This window comes from Nicotiana sylvestris, chromosome 5 (genome assembly GCF_000393655.2).
Source record: "Nicotiana sylvestris chromosome 5, ASM39365v2, whole genome shotgun sequence".
NCBI lineage: Eukaryota > Viridiplantae > Streptophyta > Magnoliopsida > Solanales > Solanaceae > Nicotiana > Nicotiana sylvestris.
Genome location: NC_091061.1, coordinates 17621937 through 17641336, shown reverse-complemented (window position 1 = coordinate 17641336; position 19400 = coordinate 17621937). Strand labels below are relative to the sequence as shown.

The window sequence follows — 19400 nt, the reverse complement described above, 5'->3', positions numbered from 1 at the left end:
TCTTGTAGTTACGTGCTACACTGCTACTGCAAGAGTAAAGTCTGCATACATACTACTCTCTCTAAACCTCATTTGTAGGATTACACTGGGTTTGTTGTTGTAGATGGTGGTATATAGTATGTAGTTTCACAGATCTTACTTTACTAGTAATAACTGTAGAAATTTGGGCGTTGGACATAAGAATTGAAAAATTCCAAAAAAATTGAATATAATTTTGAATATAATTCCAAAAAATGGTATTTGAAAATTAAAGTTGTATTTGGACATGAATATAATTTTGGGTTGTTTTAGAAGTTTTGTGAGTGGTGTGAATGAAAATTTTGAAAAAGAACTTTTTGGAGTTTTTCAAATTTTCGAAAAATTTCAAAATTTATATTCAAGTGAAAATTGAAAATTTTATGGCCAAACTGATTTCGAAAAAAAGTGAAATTTCTTATGTCCAAACAGGCTAAGGCCTCTCATACTTTCTGTTTCTATTCATGCAACAGTAAGAGTCATGAAGCAAGACAGAACAAATCTTTATGTACAAAGCATAAATCAAATAATAAATTCAGAAAATACAAAATACAGTTCAAGCAAGAAAATTTTAGATGGCAAAATTACAACTGTTCAAGCAATTGAATGACTTAAGGACTCTCATAAACTAAGCTCAATTTTCCGCATTGCTAACTCCTACATGAGATTCATACAACAAATCGGAAGCTTGCATCATTTTGCTGTCTTTGAGTGCTTAATAAGCCAATCAATAACGGTATCTATATTTACAGACTCTTTACATGAGATCATGTAGCAGCAGACTTCTCTATCCGTGATTGAATTAAGACCTCTGATACAACAAACATCACGAGTAATTAGAAGCGAAGAGAGAGAGAGAGAGAAAAAAAAAGGATGCTGTTGCATGAAAACTAATGTTTTTGCTACTTACAGTTGATCGACTAACGCCTGCTTTGAAAGAGCTTCTGATTTATCAACTTTGTTTCCGAGCACCAGCAAGGGAATTCCGTTTAAAGAAGGTTTTTTGAAAAGCTCATGTAGTTCTGTTCCAGATATAGGAATACTATCTCTATCAGCAGCGTCTACAACATACCTAAATCACAGAGAGAAACAGTCAGACCTCTCTATAACATCATCCTCATATAACAGTCATTCACTATAAAAGCCAAGTTTTTCTCGGAACTGATTACTATGTTATGTTATAATATATGTCCTCTATAACAGTGTCCTCTATAACAGCACTTCACTATAGCAGCAAAAAAATTTCGGAACAAATAAGGCTGTTATAGAGAGGTTCGACTTATGCTCTCTTCTTACACACGTCTATCATACGCATAAAGCTGGGAAGCAGTTTTACTCGTTAAAGAAACTCGGTCATAAGTGGAAGCAAATGAATTTCAAAAGCACATTGTAATTTAAACACATGAGAAGACAAATAAGGGAAGAGAGGAAGATGTAGGAATTACAGTATTGCAGAAACACCCCGACAATAGCGTTCCCACATCGTACGGAATCTCCTTTGGCCTCCAAGGTCCCAGAGTTTAATAGTCACATTTCCTTTTGTAACTTTACGCATATTAAACCCAACCTGATTTCAAGAAACTCACATAAGCACATAATTACAAGAAGGCAGGATTGTTAATCATATTCAAGGAGAACAAGATACCTACCGTTGGGATCATGTCCTCGCTGTAGCCGCCAGTCTGATTAAGATCAACATATTAATGTAAGAAAATAGTATAGTAAGAAAAGAACAAGGGAGAGATAAGGTAAGAAAGAAAGGCTAAGGTCCTTACGGCGATGGCATTGACGAGAGATGTCTTCCCCGCATTCTGAAGGCCTACAAGGGAAAGTTCCATTTCCTGTTTAAAGAAAAAGCTGAACAAGAAAGCAGATTAATAACTTGTTCTTTTTCTTTATTCGCATAATGCAAATTAGAAGATTATTCATCAACAGTGTCATTCTTCATCACATAATGCAAGTATGTAAAAGAAAAAGTTCTTTCAACAACATGAACGTATGATTTGGTTCTATGATTCAGTTCTCTTTTCATTAATATTAAGAAAGAAACTTATGATTTGGTCCTCTGGGTTTAATTAGCATTTCTGAGCTAACTAGCAAGGTGCAGTCAGTGATCTCAGTGATGACCGTTGTGTTCATGACAATTCCTTGGATCTGCAGCAGCTGGCTGAAACTAGCATTGCTGTTGTAATTAGTTGTATGACAACTCGCCAGAGGCGAATCCAAGATTTAATTTGAAGCTTATGGGTTCGGGATTGTAGTTCTTTTTAAGTTTGGGTTTTAGATTAATAATTTGTACAATATTAATAAATTTCTTAAGATAAATACAAGGTTTGAACCCTGCAGGATTCGGCCGAATCAGTAACCAAAGGGCTAGCTCCGCCCCTGCAACTCGCCACCCTCGCGAATGGCTTTACACAAAGAATAACCACCTCTAAGGGAACTGAACTGAAGGACAATGGATAATCACAATGCTCACAAGGCAAGACACAGGCAACAGCAAAAGCATCCGAGAACACGTCAAATGCTCTTCCATTCTTGACTATTAACAAGGACTTGGAATAAAGCAAATTCTCAACCAATACGAAGACCTATTTAATTGTAGTTCTAACTTGGTGCTAAAATCTGGCTGTGGATGGCAAAAGTTCCTCTGCAATCTAATTACCATACCTTCTGCTGGAATATTACAAACCAAAGCCATGCATTTCATTGTAGAGAGAGACCAGTCAAAGAAAAAAATACCAAGGTTTCCTCTACATCTTCATGCCTTTGAAATTGCTATACTTAGTCTAATTCTTTAATATTATATGATACATGTGAATTCTCATTGTTCCTATTATCCTTTATATAGAAATTGCAAAAATTCTCCACCTGCTAACTATGTCCGACTTCTTCAATCACAATCTATCAACTTCTACTCCGATTTACCACCACTGAGTTTCCTTTCAAGAAAGATTGACTAAAAAAGGGCAGCCTGATGCACGAGGTATCCCGCATTTTGTTGCGAAAGCCAAATGTATATAGTGTGAATGAGTCACAACTACTATATCAAAAATTATGACAGCCACCAAATAATAAATAAGACAATAAAGCAACAATAAAATGAACACCAGAATTTACGAGGTTCGGCCAATTTTGTCTACTTCCTCGGACACAACCAATATTTAATTCCACTCCAAAAATACAAGTGAAATAATTCTAAAGAGAGAAAATACACATGCCTTAAGAAGATAAGAAGGCAAATGAGAGGTGTGTTTAAATCCTAAACATTCAAACCTCCTTTTATAGGGAGAAATTCTCCCCCAAATACAAGTCTCCCACCGTTGTGGGAGTTTGCCATTTTCTACACGTTTACACAGGGTCGGGGAAAGGGCCATCCCAAAAGGTATTGATGTAGACAGTTTACCCTAATGCAAGCATTAATAGCTGCTTGTTTTTCGAAATAGAAGCAACAAGAGCATAGAATGTGGTTGTCGTGAGCCAAAACCAAGTGTAATAAACTTATAATCCAATTTGTAAGGACTAAAAAAAATACAAAATAGTTTTCCGCATCAACCCGATTAAGCATTATAACGAGCTAAAGCATCACAATTTGAAAATAGTAAGTGCTACTGATAGTATTAAGTGCTATTGCTTATTGAATATTATGAACCAACATTTTTCATCACTTAATTACGGCGAAGTATCAACTAATTAATATCTAAGCCAAAAAAAAAAAAATGTCCCAAAAAGAAAAAGGTAAAAAGAAAACAGCCTGACATATTGTTCCAAATAATGCATGGACAGCCTATTCAATTTCAATCATGAGTATCTGCAAAATTTCTTGTAAAGTTTTGATCTTTATCTAAGTTAAAATTAAGATAAGCAAAGAGTATAACCTTAAAAATAGGGTAACAAAAGACTAACATCAACTCATATTGGTTAGCAGCCTAAAATCCTCCTTCATCTCCAACTTCTCAATGCCCGTAATCAGTTTAGAAAAAGAAAGAAGGAAGAACAATCAATTCCAATTTCTACTTTTTAGTTCTTGATTTCCTTCTCTTAGGAAGCAATATAAATAAATAATCGAGAAATACCCTCTACTCTTCTCCACTTAAATACCAGACTTTTGTCTCTTATAATGTTCTAGCTGGTAATGTGCGCCTAACTCAGACATCACATGTTGCATACTTAGCACTAGAAAAAAAAGCTCTGGTGCGCGATTTTTAAAATTAAAAAAAAAAACCATAGGATTAAGCATGTGTTATTTAGTATTTCCCTAGCTCAATATCGTGCTCCGCTCCTTCTCCCCGGTGACTACTAATTACATAAGCACAGTATTGAGCCTATAAACAATAACAGAGGCGGAGCTAGAAGCCTAAATGCGGGTACGGCGGAACCCAATAATTTTTGCTCAAATAATGTATTAGTATTAAGAAATTCATTATATATATATATATATATATAATTTAGAACCCAGTTAGAAGCTCTTAAAATCATCGTTCTAAAATTCAGAACTCATAATGTTAAAATCGTGGTTCCGTCTCCGAAAAATAACTACCAAAACACCCTTAAAATCAAGTAAAACCATTCACATAAAACTCAACACAATTCAATTTTTTTCAGAAATTATCAAGCAAGCAAGAGGCAACTTAAAAAGGGGTTTCTTTAACAACAAAAAAGAAAAATAAAAGGCAAATTAAATTACCTTCTAAGCCAGTTGAGGAAAGAATTCCAAAGACCCATATTCTGAATTGCTAAAAAAAGCCAACTTTGATTATTTTGTGAACAGTTTAAAGGAATTTTTTGTAGTTGCAGTTGAGTTCTTGAGCAGGGAAAAGAAACAATAGGAAACTTCGCCAACTGAGAAAAGGACAGAATCTATTGGTAATATTTACGTACTTTGTAGTTAGCAAAAAAACTGTTAGCTTCTCAGGTTTTGATGATGCTGTGATAATAAACTTAGTAAAAATTCAGAGCTAAATGGGAGATAAATCAAAATTTGGGCAGGAAAAGGAAAGGTCTAAATTTTGTTTTTGGTTGCTCCTTGATCCTATTTGGCTTGCATGAAACAAGAGTTTGGGAGAGAAAACTTTAATATTTTTCCTTTTCCGATTATACTAAAAGTTCAAAAAAAAAAAAAAGATTTATACTAAAAGCACGTCAATCCTAAATTAGTAGAGAACGATTATATTAATCCTTTGAATGCTTGTTGAAATTGATTATAGAAATTCTTAGATGAAGTTGATTTCTGATCCAATGTGTACAAAAATGTTCTAGATTATGTTCTGCTTATTATATCTGTAGGCGACATAGAAAATTATTTTCTTTATCTATATATATCTCTAATTGAGGGTGAGGTGGCACTCTCCTAACCTAGGATTTCAAATTATTTTTTTTCTCCATTTTTTCAAGTTTCTCCCACTCCTTTTTATTTTAATTTAATTGCAATAATTATGTAGGAGTCTAAAGTCATGTCTCATGAAAAAGAATTTCAAAAGTCATTACTATTAATAAATAACCGTTTCTTTGCATGAAAGAACCCAACGGCCAAATCGAAGGACTTGTGGCAATTATATACAGAATCTAATCCCTCATCACAATGGTGAGGAATTTCTGCATCATGTATATTGAAAAGGCAACTGAAAAAGTTTTTCATATTTGGCTTTGATAATCATTTGTCTTCTTCAAAGCTTTAGTCCATCTCTACGGAGTGGAGGCATCATCTCCCTTTTTTAAAGGTTCTGTTTTCCTTCCTTCATTCAAACGTATGCATTTTTATTTTTCATTTACTCACTTATCCCATTTGAATGGATCACGATTCACGACATTTGAATCATTCTGGAAAAATGACTTCTAAAGGAGATATAAGGATCACAACCTTTCCACTGATATCACTATTTGCATATTCTCATTTGACATCTTACTTTCTGCATATTTCATTTCTCTCTATCTGATATCAAAAAAAAAAAATCGCAAAAATATTAGTGAAAGCCATGGTAATACCTTGAAGTCGGCCTATCATTTTTTCTCGAGTAGTAGGAACTGAAGAAGTAAGTACGTACTTTTGGTAATTTTTATATAGCAATCGTTGTTGCACATATTTTACAAACATATCCTGGACATACTTGGTTATTTTTCAGGTTTAAAACAAGAGATTTGCAGCCTGAAATTTGGGTGCTAGGACAGAGAGAGATCCTTGACGTTGTAGCTTTGAGGTAAAAAGTCGTTACTCCCTCCGTTTCATATTAAATGAGGTACTTTCCTTTTTAGTCTATTTCAAAACAAATGACACATTTCTAAATTTGGAAATAATTCAACTTTAAACCTTTTCATTTTACTCATTTACCCTTAATGAGATGCTTTTATAGCCACACAAATGTCATGGCCCCACAAACTTTTTATCTCTTAAACTTTTAAAACCACAAGTTTCAAAAGTCTTCTTCTTTTTTCTTAAACTCCGTACCGAGTCAAACTACCTCATTTAATATGAAACGGAGGGAGTATTTCATATGTGTGGATGTTGGTCGGGTGTGAATTTTACATTTTCCAACTGGCCAGGTTTATTAAAATCTTCACTTTTCTTAAAACTATTGGCATTTCTATTTGTTAAGATCTTTTTCTATGGAACTCACGTGCTAACTCGTATCTTGAGTTGATGCGGAATTTTATATAACCATTTGAATCATGCAAGATATATATTATTATGAATTTATGACTATCTATTGAAGTTAATATTAAATCAATATATTAATCTAAGGCAGGGACCTTAGAAAGTGATGTGGCATATCTTATCGATGAGGAAATGCATTTATCTATTTTCTTAGATTTTAGGGATTTTTCTTCTCTTTTCACACAATAAACTCAATTAATAAATCTAAAAGAATAATTTCCTGAAACGGTGCATTATTTTTCTTATGTTACACCTATTGTGTCTCCTCTCTTTCCTCACTATTGTGTACCATTACAATTTTTTTCTGTAACATCTCCTTTTTTCCTACAAGCATCTTTTCAACCTTCTTCTTTATTTTGAATTTCTTTTTCTCCACTTTTTTTGGTCAGGTTTAATTATATCTCACTTTTTGTTAAGACCTACTACAACACTTTTATGTGGTAAGATCTTTTTCCTACAGGCCTCTCACCTCTTTCCTAAATTTTGCAACCTGTTTAAAGTTAAATTTATGCACCAATCTCAAATTACTTGCGCATTCTATGTCATTCAAACTTCGTTTTACTTTAAATTTGAAAAACAAGAAGGGACATCAATAGGCAGTAAAAGCATCAAACAAACAATGGAAACAGAGCGAGTAGATATTATCGTCGAATGCGTTGAGTTTAGTAGAAAAAGAAAGAAGAGGAGTAAGATGCATGACTTTTGATGGAGTAAAAAGATTCGTGTCTTTTGAAGGAAGAGACAGAGCAAAGCCTGCTAACCCATATATTGATACTGAGTTTCATATAATCATTTGAATCATGCAAGATGTATTATTATGGGAAACTTGACACAAAAGGGTAAAGTTTTTGTTAAGATCATTCATTATGAATAGGATGAGAATAGAGAAAAAGAAAGGGAGATGGAGATGCACCGGACTCCGAAATGTATATTGAATGAAGGTGTGTATTATATAGAATAGTAGAACAGATTTATCATTTTTGTTATAAAGCCAAATTAGGAGGAAATTTTTCTTAGTGAGGGAGGAAGTAGCATGTTAGGGAGAGAGAAAGAAGAAAAGAAATGAAAGAGACGATAAATGAAAGGGAAAAAGAAAAGAACTAGAAATGAAAGGGAAAAAGAAAAGAAGAAAGTACGTACATTTCTTTTTCCATTGTTACCTAATCTAAAACTTTTCGATTTTTATCTTCTTCTTCTTTTTCATCTGTTACATTTTTTTCCTGTTGGAATATATACCACAACGGAAGCAATAACAAAATCTTATTCACGTGTAATCTAAACAACTAGCACGTATGGAGATTTTAGGATTACCTCTTGAAGCGTAAACACAACAAATCTAGGTCATTCTCCAGTTCCTCAGTTGAAAACACACTAGCAGATTTCCACAGTCTTCTACTGTGTTACCCAAACAATAACCGAAAATAGAGAATTTTGGGTGGGCAAAATTCTAGTAGAAACCGCAGTCAGAATCATGTAAAAAACGTCCAGCCCTTATATCCATATATATAGCTGCGTTTTTTAGGTCAAAACCGTTTTCAAAACCTGTTAGGTTTCCTTCTCCCACTAAGGGACGGTTTCCACGTTTTCTTTCCCACTAAGTAACAGTTTCCACTATTTTCTATTATTTAGGCACAGTAGGGACCACAGAATTTAATTAACAAGGCTTCCTATTATGATATTAATTTCGAAATTCTGAAACTAATTTCCATCATAATAAATTACGAATTATTCCACTAAAAATTCGTAATTGCACTCCTTAGTTCAATTTCGAAATTCTTCCATAAAACCTTATTTAACTCCCCATGTTAAGATTCAGATACTAATCAATCAAATTAAATTACTGACTATTTAATTTATTGATTACTTCCTTTAGACTTACACTTAACTTATTTCATGTGTCGGATACAAAATCCACCGGCCGGGTTTACACATGAAAACTTATAAGCTTTCATAAAGGAGTATCATCAATCTCAAAATCGAGACATGGATTCCATCAACTAATTATTACTTCGCCAATGTATATCATTGTTATCCAATTTACCAGGCTTATTGACTCGCGAAAGAATCTCGCCTTTTAATAAATCAAAACAACAAGTGACATACACAGCTAATAATAATTATATCAGGATTAAGAGTATAAGTACATTAAATGGACTAGAGAAATTATTTTATAAAGTCAGTATAAAATACTCATCTCTACTTGATCCGTTCAATACATACAAAATGTACTAGCACAAGAAGTTGGAATTAAACCATTCTCATAATCAAGATAAATTATATTTAATCTTGTGCTACAATCATTCCGATGATTTGTCCAATTCCATCATTAGATTGTCAACATTAACTTTTATGTCTTACAAGAACCGATGATTTAATCTTCCGTGTATAAGCTAAACTCTATACACTAAATCATCTATTATGTAAGCAATGGACGCACAAACCAACACATGATCTATTTAAAATGAAACTTTATTGAATTTAAATAAGTAAATAAATAATTGTTCATAAAGAATACTATAACAATACGCATGGCTTATAGTATATTCTAACATTTCCTTCTTCTTATTTTTTTTGGTTTACTTTCCATTTCTCTTTTCTTTGTCGTAAATATAGGAAACTTTCAAAAAGGAAAAGAAGGTGTAGAGTGTAGATTTTACATATATATTCCTATGGCCAAAAAACACGTTTATATTTTTGTTCTTCTTCTTCTTTTTTTCCTGATTAGCTTTGTCCGTTTTACCTCCCCTTATTTAAGGAATCCCACTTAAGATCTTTAATTTGTGAAGATTAAGGATCAGACAACCGTGTTTAATTTAGAGGAGTAGGAAATTGATAATTTTTTTTGTGCTCAAATATCTCTAATTAGTTTGGCTATTTTCACCTTCCCTTACCTAAATTCCCCTATTGAAAGCCACTTATGAGTTATGAGGGGCTTTGAATCTGCAAATGCCGTTATTTTTCATCGATGCACTACGCCGGCTTTTGGGGATGCTAGAAGTATCTAATTTGCTATTTCTTTTGGCAGCTTGCTCATATACCATGAGAAACTAACTACTTAGTGCTTTTTATTGATCATATAGGTAATAGTGCTTGACTTTGGGAAGTATACTCTTTATGATGATATATGAAGAGGTATGTCCGTTTGGTCAAAAGGAGTGTTTTAGTTGGATTAGAAGCCAACTATAGTCGAAGATTTAATAGTATGATATGATGAAGTGGAAGAAATAAAGAAAGAAGGGAAAGAGAAAAAAATAAAGAAAATAATTACAGAAATTGCAATTTTACTAACGATGAATGATGAAAACATTAAACAATATACTATGTGTTTTTACTACTAATTGTTGTTTCTTTTACCACAAAAAGATTTGTTACCAAATGGTTGTATATGTAAAGTTATTAAGCATATATCGTTGTAGTCTTATTATCATTCTTTTTGTTGCCTTCAATTTTTTTCGTGAAACTGAGCTATCCGTTAAAATATAAATATATTTTACAAATTCAACTTATAGAATTAAAATTATAAAAGATGTTTGTAATGCTCATTTATTTATCTTTATGACCGCGCAGAGCGCGGCAAATTCACTAGTTTTAAAATAAATGAAGACTTTTTAGTATGTGAGTTTTAAAAAAAAAAATCAATTTTTAGGTTAGACTTTAGTCATCAATTGCTCAAAAGTTTTGAGGTATAATTCAGATATTTAAATCCTAATTCGTTGTTAAATTTTGAAGTATTAGTACTTTCAAAAAGTAAGAAAACTTAATGAAGAATGCTTGGAAAAGTTCTTGAACTGGTTCACTTCGAGTAAATGTTAACTACTTAGACCTTGCTAATTGCTACTATATGATCTCCTAACTCTACAAACGGGCGGGGCGGGTCGGATATAGTTCGGGTCGAAAACGGGTAATGGAAAAACAGATAAATTATCCTACCCGATCCATATTTAATACGGATAAAAAACGGGTTAACCGGCGGATAATATGGGTAACCATATTATTCATGAATTCTTGCATATAATCACTTTTGGGAGAATTTTTAGTCACCCTAACTTGAGGAACCCCCAATTTGAGGATTTACAAATGTAAAATTTAGACTCATTGGTTATCCATTTTCTAAATGGATAATATGGTTCTTATCCATATTTGACTCGTTTTTAAAAAGTTCATTATTCAATCTATTTTTTAGTGGATAATATGGTTGGTTAACTGTTTTCTTTTAACCATTTTGCCACCCCTACACAGAGTCGGGTAAATATTGATACCATTATTGATTGGCTTATTAAGCACCTGTTTGGCCAAACATCTTTTTGGCCAAAAGTATTTGATTTTGGGCCAAAAGTGCTTTCTTTTTCTTTTTTCTTTTTTCTTTTTTGTGTCAAAGGTGTTTCTTTTTGCTCCCAAAGTTAAGATGTTTGACCAAACTTTTCGAAGAAAAAAAATATTTTTGAGTAGAAGTAGAATAAGTTTTTAAGAAGCATGAAAAAGTAGTTTCTCACTAAAAGGACTTTTGAGAAAAATACATTTAGAAGTACATTTTAAAAGGCTGCCGAAACACTAATTGTTGTTCAAAAGTGTTTTTCAAATTAATTAGACAAATACAAACTGCTTCTCACCAAAATTATTTTTTTTAGAAAGCACTTTTCAAAATAAGCCGATTTAGAAGCTTGGCCAAACTGTAAGACAACAAAATGATGTAAGTTTCCGAGGAGTTGTATGCATCTCATGTAGAAAGTAGCAATGCGGAAAATTGAGCTGTGTTTGAGAGTCCTCAAGTGATATGCTGAAATCTTTTCCAGCTGATCTTTTCTGCTCTTTTGAGCAATTCTGGTTGCAGGGATGTTTTTGCCATCTAAAATTTTCTTGCTTAAAGTTGGTGTATCATTGAACTATACAAATTGTACATAAAGATTTGTTCTGTCTTGCTTCATGACTCTACATTTATGAAAGAAGCTAGACTAGTAGAGAGGTTCAAGATAACTAATAAAGATAAGACACTCAACATATGCTTATAAGTAACAGATTGTGGAAAATTAATCCATCAATACAGATTTTCTGATGCAAAGGACCTGGCCTGAAGAACAACTGATCAGCTGCAACAAAACCTGTAAATGTTTGAGGAGAAGAATCTAATCAATAATTAAACAAAATTGACTGATATTGATATAAAAGTTTAGCGATATATTCGCTAGCTCCACATCATCTTCAATCTGTGTAGAGACATTATTATTGTCACAAAGATCCAGTTTGCGAAATTGGTCAACTTCTGAAAGTAAGCATCTCTAAATGATTGCTTGAGGGCTAAAGTAAATATTACTCCCCAAAATCCAAGAATGAAGCCACTTGCCACACATACATAAAACCCAAACGACAGAATCTTGTCATCTTCATCAAGATTGTTGATTTTGCTATGATCAGCAGAAAGGCTTTGAGTATTTCTATCTTCAGGACATTCTGCAAGTGGTGGGCCACAAAGTTCATTGTTTCCTTCATATGATGAAGGATCAAAACTCTGCAATTGAGTGCTTGAAGGAATTTTCCCCGATAAGTTGTTACTCGACAAGTCTAAGACACTTAGGAAATGTAGTTGAGCAAGACTTGTGGGAATTCGACCAGTGAACTGATTTCCAGACAAATCAAGGGACTCTAACTTTTCCATCTTCCCAATTCCTTGTATTACATTTCCTGTTAAATTATTTCTCGAGAGGTTTAGTGAAAGCACTCCATCCAGTTGCGCGATTTCTTCAGGAACATTTCCAGCTAACTCGTTATTAGAAAAATCGATGATCTTCAACAACCCGAGTGTCTTATTGTACACAGATTCACTGCTTTTCCATTGAACTAATGCATCCCCCAAGTATTCTTCAAAATAAGAATAGCCATTGTGACTGTCTCCACCTAATTCAAAAAGGATGCTTGGGGTTGAACTATTATTATTCTGAAGCAAAGATGTGATATTGTTGAGACATCGGGGGATTTCTCCAGATAAGCTGTTCTGAGAAAGATCCAAAATATGGATTTTATTCAGATGACACAAATTTTGAGGTATGCTTCCATTGAACTTGTTGAGTCTCAAACTTAAGACAACCAAGAATGTTAAGTGTGAGCCAATCCATAATGGTATTTCTCCACTTAGCTTATTTCCTCCTACGTCCAAGATTTGCAATATTCCGCAGTTTTTCAAAGAGGTAGGCAGATCACCAGTAAAATTGTTGTTCCGCAACTGTAGAGATTGGATATCCGACAAAGAACCAATGGAACTGGGAATTTTACCATATAGATTGTTGTTAGCTAAATTAAGAATGGCTAGTTCTTCAAATCCCATCAAACAATTGTGAAGTTCTCCTGAAAGTAGGTTATTTGAGAGGTCAATGGTGCGGAACAAAGCGTTGGCTATTTTGCACAGGAAAGAAATTGATCCAACAAACTTGTTTTTGGAAAGGTTCAATGATTCCAAGTTGGATGAGAATGATGGCACTAAACCCGAGAAATTATTCGAACTAAAATCCATTGTCGGGTAATTAGTTTCCTTTACAAACTTGGAAGACAAATCAGGGACCTCTCCACTTATTTGGTTATTGGAAATACTAAAGTGCATCATTTCAGGAGAAAGATCCCAAAACCAGTTAGGTGCTACGCCTGATATACCAGCGAAAGAGATATCAAGATGTGAGTAACTCTTCTGAGTTCGTAGCCACTGTGGGAAATGAGGCCCCATTTTACAATGGGAGAGACCTATAACATCTAATTCAAAAGGAGGAAGCCAATTAAGTCCCAACTGAAAAGAGAAGGAGTTATATGACAAGTCCAACACTCTTAAGCTGGAAAGGTTAGAAAGATGTGACTCTGTGATTGGACCTTCCATGAAATTTGATTCGACCCTCAACATCTCAAGCTTTGAAAGTCGTCCTATACTTTGGGGTAACCTCCCTTTGAATTGGTTATTGTTCAAATGCAACTCTCTTAATGCTGAAAATGCTGTTAAGTTTGGCAAAGGTCCTGTTATTTGATTCAAAGATAAATCGAGGAATTCGATCTTGGAAGTCTGCCCATAGCTTTCTAAGAAAGATCCATTCAGTTGATTCTCTTGCAGGTACAAACTTTTTAAGGATGAAAATCTGGTGATGTCAGGCAATGAACCACTAAAATGATTGTTAGATAAATGCAATTCTTCAAGTGATTTTTCTGCTTTACCAGATAAGCTCAGAAATAATTCAGGAAGTGGTTGGTTCAAGTTATTAGTTGATAAATCAAGGGCTCTTAAGTGACTCAAGTTGCCAAAAGATTTGGGCAATCCACCTTCTAGAATATTTGTAGCAAGGTCAATGAACTCAAGATGTTGCATATACCCAAAGGCTTCAGGGATGCGGCCTGCTAAATGGTTAGAAGAGAGATCTATGGAAGTAAATCTCGTACTCAAGTTGAACAACCACCGAAATGCAGAAGAGGAAAGCCCAGTATCAGCAAGGTTGAGGCTGGAAAGCAAACGGGAAGAGACATTGGATGAGAGATGAGATATTGATATGATTGGCTCGGGGACGTTGCAATGTTCCAAATTCAATTGTTCTAAAGAAGGGGACTTAATTATTTGTTGCAACCAATTGACTGTTTCAATATGAACCCCAGAAAGGTCAAGGTCAAGTAAAAAAACAAGACGAGGAAGCCACTCAAGGTTCTTCACTACTAGACGGGAGTTCAGGCTAAGGTCAAGAATCTGCAAATGGGTAAGTTTCCCAAGAGCGTGAGGAATTTCACCTGACAAGTTAGCATACTCAAGAAAAAGATATTCCAGTCTTGGAAAAGAACCAATGAAATTCGGTATTCGACTTGTACCAAAATTATTGTAACTAAGGTCTAGGTGCTTCAGATGTTGCAATTCAAGCAATGAAGGAGTAATGTTACCTCTCAAATGTTGACTATAGGACGGAGCATGAATATCAAGAACCACAACATGACCTGTTATATTGCTACACTGCACACCTTTCCAACCACAGCATTCTTCTTTCTCTTCTTCTCTCCCCCATGACGAGAGGATACCGTAGTTATCTATCAGACCTTGCTTGAACTTGAGAAGAGCTTCCCTCTCCCTCTCAATGCACAAAGTAGTACGACCATCCCCTCCTGAACTTGTTCCAATAACAAGTCCTATGAACACTGAAAATGCAATATTGAGAAATAAAAATATCTCACTTTTCATCTTTTTCGCAAAGTCAATCAAGTTGCAGAAGATATATCGGAAAAAAAGCAATATACTAGTAATTTAAGATTGCTTTAAATTGTTTCCTCAGAAATAACCATTAAATAGACCTTGGTGTCTAAGGAAAAAAAAAACACAAGGTTAGACTTGGTCTTGGTACACAAGTTCTAGGAAAATCCATATCTGTTAAGCATTCCATCTAGTAATAGTGAGACAATGACATCATTTTGGTAACTCAATGATCGTTCACTAATCTTTTTTTTAACTTTTCGTTTGTGGAATACTGATTAAAGTAATCGTGAGACAGCATCTTTCTGTTTAGAAAACTTGCCCATTTTGAACACATCAGTCAACTTTGGCAGCGTAAAATATATAAATTTAAATTGAGGGATTTAGAAATAACAAAATAGAAATTCAGGGAATCATGAGCAACAATAGTACTCCTTATGTCCCAATTTATGTGTCATACTTTCCTTTTTAGTTTTTCTAATATAGAATATCATATTTATTTAGAAACAATTCAACTTTAAGTTTTCCCAAAATTCTTTCTTTCTTTATTAATTTTCGTGCTCAGTCAACACTACACATAAATTGGGACGAAGGGAGTAATTTTTTCCATTTAGGTCATGAATTGAACCGTAAGTGACTTCGGTCGTTTCCCATGTTGTAGGTCACGAGCAGTTTGATCACAGAAGTCAACCTTGGTAACACAAATTTAAACAAAAGAAACAGAGGACAATAAGCTACAATAATACTTCGAAATATACTTTTTTAGTACTTGGATGTGGAATAATCAAACCATTTTGTGCCTTCCGTTGGATATAAACAATTCCTTTAGACTGAACTTAATTTTCACCATTTTTAAATATGATCTAAGTTAGATGTATTTTGTTTCTACTTTTGAAACAAAAATTTAACTATTAACTTCAAAGAGAATTTTATCATTTACATCAGATGCAAAAATTAGATTACTTATTAAAGAGGAATATTATCATGTACTGAATAAAATACTTGAAACGGTTAGCTTTTGCTTTTGCGAGGAAACAAATTAACAGATGCACAATTATTTCAACGAGCTGTACAAGAAATTACAGTGCAAACCTATTTATAGAGTCAGATCCCATAAATATACTAACTAAGATTAACGGCCTATAGTAAGCATGAATTATTACCTGAAAAATATAGTAAATAGATTATAGCAATTATACTGTAAATAACGAAAGTTAAACTGTAAATATAAGTTGAATCTGTTAACTCACAGGGATGACCGTTGGATCAAAAGTCCTTTGAAACCATGATCACCGCCAGAGTCAACGGCGAGCCTTGCCAACTCTATCACCGGCGGCAAACAAATCAGCGACGAGGCCTTGGTTGGTACGGCGGATTCTGGCGGGTGGCGGAGGCGGAGGAACGGAGTTTGAGGTTGCGGCGAAAGAGAGGAAGAATAAGCCGAATGTGAGAATGGATGCGGGCTTATAAATCGTATTGAAAGAATGCGCCTTCTAAAATTCATTTACGGAATGTACTTAAAAACGGGTCTGCATAATGCGACTTGTAAAGAATTATGGGACTGCGACCTACGAAGTCCTATACTATAAATGTGAATAACCAGCTCATGGTAGCAATATTTCTGGAATTTCATAATTTATATACTTGAGGATATTATACTTTCTAGCTGTTATGAAATAAAGACTATAAAGTAAAGACAAGTATAGAGAGAAACTGATATATTATTCGAATTCAAACTGATGTACATAATGAACTGAAATCTCTTCTATTTATAGAAGAAAGGAAGCTGCTCTGTAAGCTGCTACTACAAGCTGCTGTGTAAGCTGCTACTACAAGCTGCTGTGTAAGCTGCTACTACAAGCTGCAGTGTAAGCTGCTACTACAAGCTGATGTGTAAGCTGCTGTGTAAGCTGTTGTTGTACCAGATATGGATAATCTTCTACTGAGAGCAATAATTATCCATAACGGAGTACTAAATGGATAAGCTTATTATACCTGATATGGATAAACTTCTACTGGGGGTAATGTTTATCCATAACTGGGTACCGAAGTGATAAGCTTATTATACCCGGTATGAATAATCTTCTACCGAGGGTAATGTTTATCCATAACTGGGTACTGAAAAGATAAGCTTATTATACCCGGTATGGATAAACTTCTACTGGGGGTAATGTTTATCCATAACCGGGTACCGAAGTGATAAGCTTCTTCAGGAAGCTTATTTCCAATATAATACTAAATAGATAAACATATTTACTGTGGAGTCTCATACAGATAAGCTTCTTCAGGAAGCTTATTTACAACGGAGTATTAAATGAACATCCATAATATAATATATTTATAACACTAGCTTTATTTCTTGTACACTTAATAAGTTTGTCGGAAGTGTGGGGTCCATCTCAACTTTCCATGCCACTTGTTACTGCAGCATTTTAAAACTGCCACTTACCGTCTAAGTGGGCCCCCCCTTCCAATTCACCCTTACTACAATATTTTAGCTCTCTATTTGTTCCATGAATTAGGGGTGGGCAAAAAAACCGAAAAATCGAATTCCGAACCGAACCAAATTAATTTGGTATTTCGGTTTCGATTTTTTCGGTATTTCGGTCTAATTTGGTACGTGAATTTCGGTATTTCGGTTCGGTTTTCGGTTTTATAAGTGAATTATTTCGGTATACCGAAATACCAAAATTTGCTAATATATTATACAGCCCAAACCCCAAAGCCCCCAACCCAATTATGAATTACCTATTTTATTTGATTTTGGGCCACAGCCCACACCCAGGCCCAGCTGCGCCCCAAACCCAATTACCCAACTCCCAACACTCAGACTCTCAGACTCATCGAGAATTTGAGTTCGACATAGGGTATTAGCATTAGGGTTTGCTTACTGCTTCAGTTCAGCCTTCGCGGTAGGGGTGGTCCGTGGGCGTTCGCGGTGCTTAGGACTTAGGAGATATCATCGAGAACGAGAAGAAGAAGACGAGAATCGACTGCGACTCTAGGATATCAGTGTGCGAGTCGAGTTACGACTAGTCGACATTCGAGCTCGAGTCTCATCTCATCTTCACCGGTTAACTTCACTACTTTTGTAAGTTTTGTAAGTCTCATCTCATTCTCATGATCTCATATATAGTTATTTGCATCTTCGATTCAGACTAGTTTGGAATTGAGGTCTAGTTGATGATTGCCTGATTGTTGGGTTGAGATTTTTAAATTGGCTTAGTTTGTGAATTAGTGACTTGAAAAGGTTGATGTTTATTCTTATTTTTGAAAAAAAAGAAAAAGAAAAAGGGCCAGATAACTAGTTTGGAATTGATGCATACTTGACATGATTGATTGATTTTTAGGCTGATACTTTTGAATGGCTTAGTTGTGGATTAGTGATGTGAATGGACTATGGAGTGGAATGGATACAAAGGATTCATATAGCAGAGCTCAACTAGTTTGGTTTGAGATGCAGTTAATTGATTCTTACTGAAAAATGTTACCTTTCTTATCTTGTATCTGAAGAAAAATCGGACTCGAACAGAGTGAAAATATATAAGGATTTGTGTTTTCTGTCCTAACTAGTTTGGAATTGTGAATAGTTGATGATTGATTGATTGATGGGGTGAGACTTCTGAATTAGCTTAGCTTATGAATTAGAGATCTGAATAGAGTGGAACGGATACAGGGAATTCATAGTTGATTGGTTTGGTTCAATTGTTTGAATTAACTTGCTTTGGGAAAAAATTCACAAATGGGATAGCTTTAGTAAACCCAATTTGGATCTGGTTCATTTTCTTGTTATCAGAATTTATTTTTTAATTCTGTGAATTTGTTGATAACACCAATTGCTAAGTGAACAATGGAAGTGGTGGATAAGAGTTTTATGTGATATGCAGTAGAATTGGTAATTGAACTCAGGCGATTTCTCAAATATGTGATCTGGAGTTGTGTGTTGAATCATCAGTGACAATGCCCCTATTTTTATGATTTGAGATAGATATATGGCAGTACACTTTTGTATGAGTTATGCTTTTGCTTGATTATGTTTATTATAGTGTTTGTTATACACTTTTTCTTCTTAACTGCATATCCGCAGATGATGGAGTTAAGCAAGTCAATCCGGGAATTAAAGATTATTCTTTACGGGAATGGCGAATCCGAGCCTCTCGCTGAGGCTTGTGCTCAGTTGACTCAAGAATTCTTCAGAGAGAACACACTCCGGCTGATAATTACTTGTCTTCCCAATTTGAATTTAGAGGTAATTTGACGTCTTCTAAGAGTTCTATTACATGTTATTTGATCAATTGGAATTAGGTTTTCACTTCTGTTAAGCCTGTGACTCTTTTGAAATCTTGTTTTTGTCTGCTCCTTAATTTTTTATAACAAAATGATGTTTCTAATTCACAGACCCGCAAAGATGCTACTCAAGTAGTAGCAAATCTGCAGAGGCAGCAGGTTCAGTCCCGGCTGATTGCTTGTGATTACTTGGAAGCAAACATTGATTTGATGGACATATTAATATTAGGGGAAGCTACAGTCGAC

At 34.4% G+C, this 19400-nt stretch overlaps 2 protein-coding genes across 3 annotated transcripts; both read right to left on the bottom strand.

Annotated features, from left to right (window-relative positions):
• Window positions 1–565: 565 nt before the first annotated feature.
• Window positions 566–5064, bottom strand: LOC104247411 (ADP-ribosylation factor-like protein 8c). 2 transcript variants are annotated; one of them, XM_009803423.2, is made up of 6 exons: window positions 4703–5064; window positions 1791–1872; window positions 1665–1697; window positions 1461–1582; window positions 926–1087; window positions 566–826 (listed from the first exon to the last, which is right to left on the bottom strand). In XM_009803423.2, exons 1-6 carry the CDS (start codon window positions 4738–4740, stop codon window positions 709–711), a joined length of 555 nt encoding a protein of 184 aa, XP_009801725.1. In that variant the 5' UTR covers window positions 4741–5064; the 3' UTR covers window positions 566–708. The 2 variants fall into 2 exon arrangements, with proteins under 2 accessions (XP_009801725.1, XP_070003539.1); XM_070147438.1 differs by lacking the exon at window positions 4703–5064 and adding an exon at window positions 3894–3925.
• A 6785-nt stretch (window positions 5065–11849) lies between these two features.
• LOC104247412 (receptor-like protein EIX2) lies at window positions 11850–14858 on the bottom strand. The gene has a single exon (XM_009803424.2). The coding sequence runs from the start codon at window positions 14856–14858 to the stop codon at window positions 11850–11852; it is 3009 nt and encodes a 1002-aa protein (XP_009801726.1).
• Window positions 14859–19400: the final 4542 nt, after the last annotated feature.

Bases quoted from the DNA above. Each gene is read 5' to 3' on its own strand.
- LOC104247411 (XM_009803423.2), bottom strand. From the start codon at position 4,740: ATGGGTCTTTGGAATTCTTTCCTCAACTGGCTTAGAAG. The intron at 1,698-1,790 runs GTAAGGACCTTA...GATCTTAATCAG, and splicing joins CTCTCGTCAATGCCATCGCC to ACTGGCGGCTACAGCGAGGA. The intron at 827-925 runs GTAAGTAGCAAA...TTGTTGTATCAG, and splicing joins CAGGCGTTAGTCGATCAACT to AGGTCTTAATTCAATCACGG.
- LOC104247412 (XM_009803424.2), bottom strand. From the start codon at position 14,858: ATGAAAAGTGAGATATTTTTATTTCTCAATATTGCATTTTCAGTGTTC.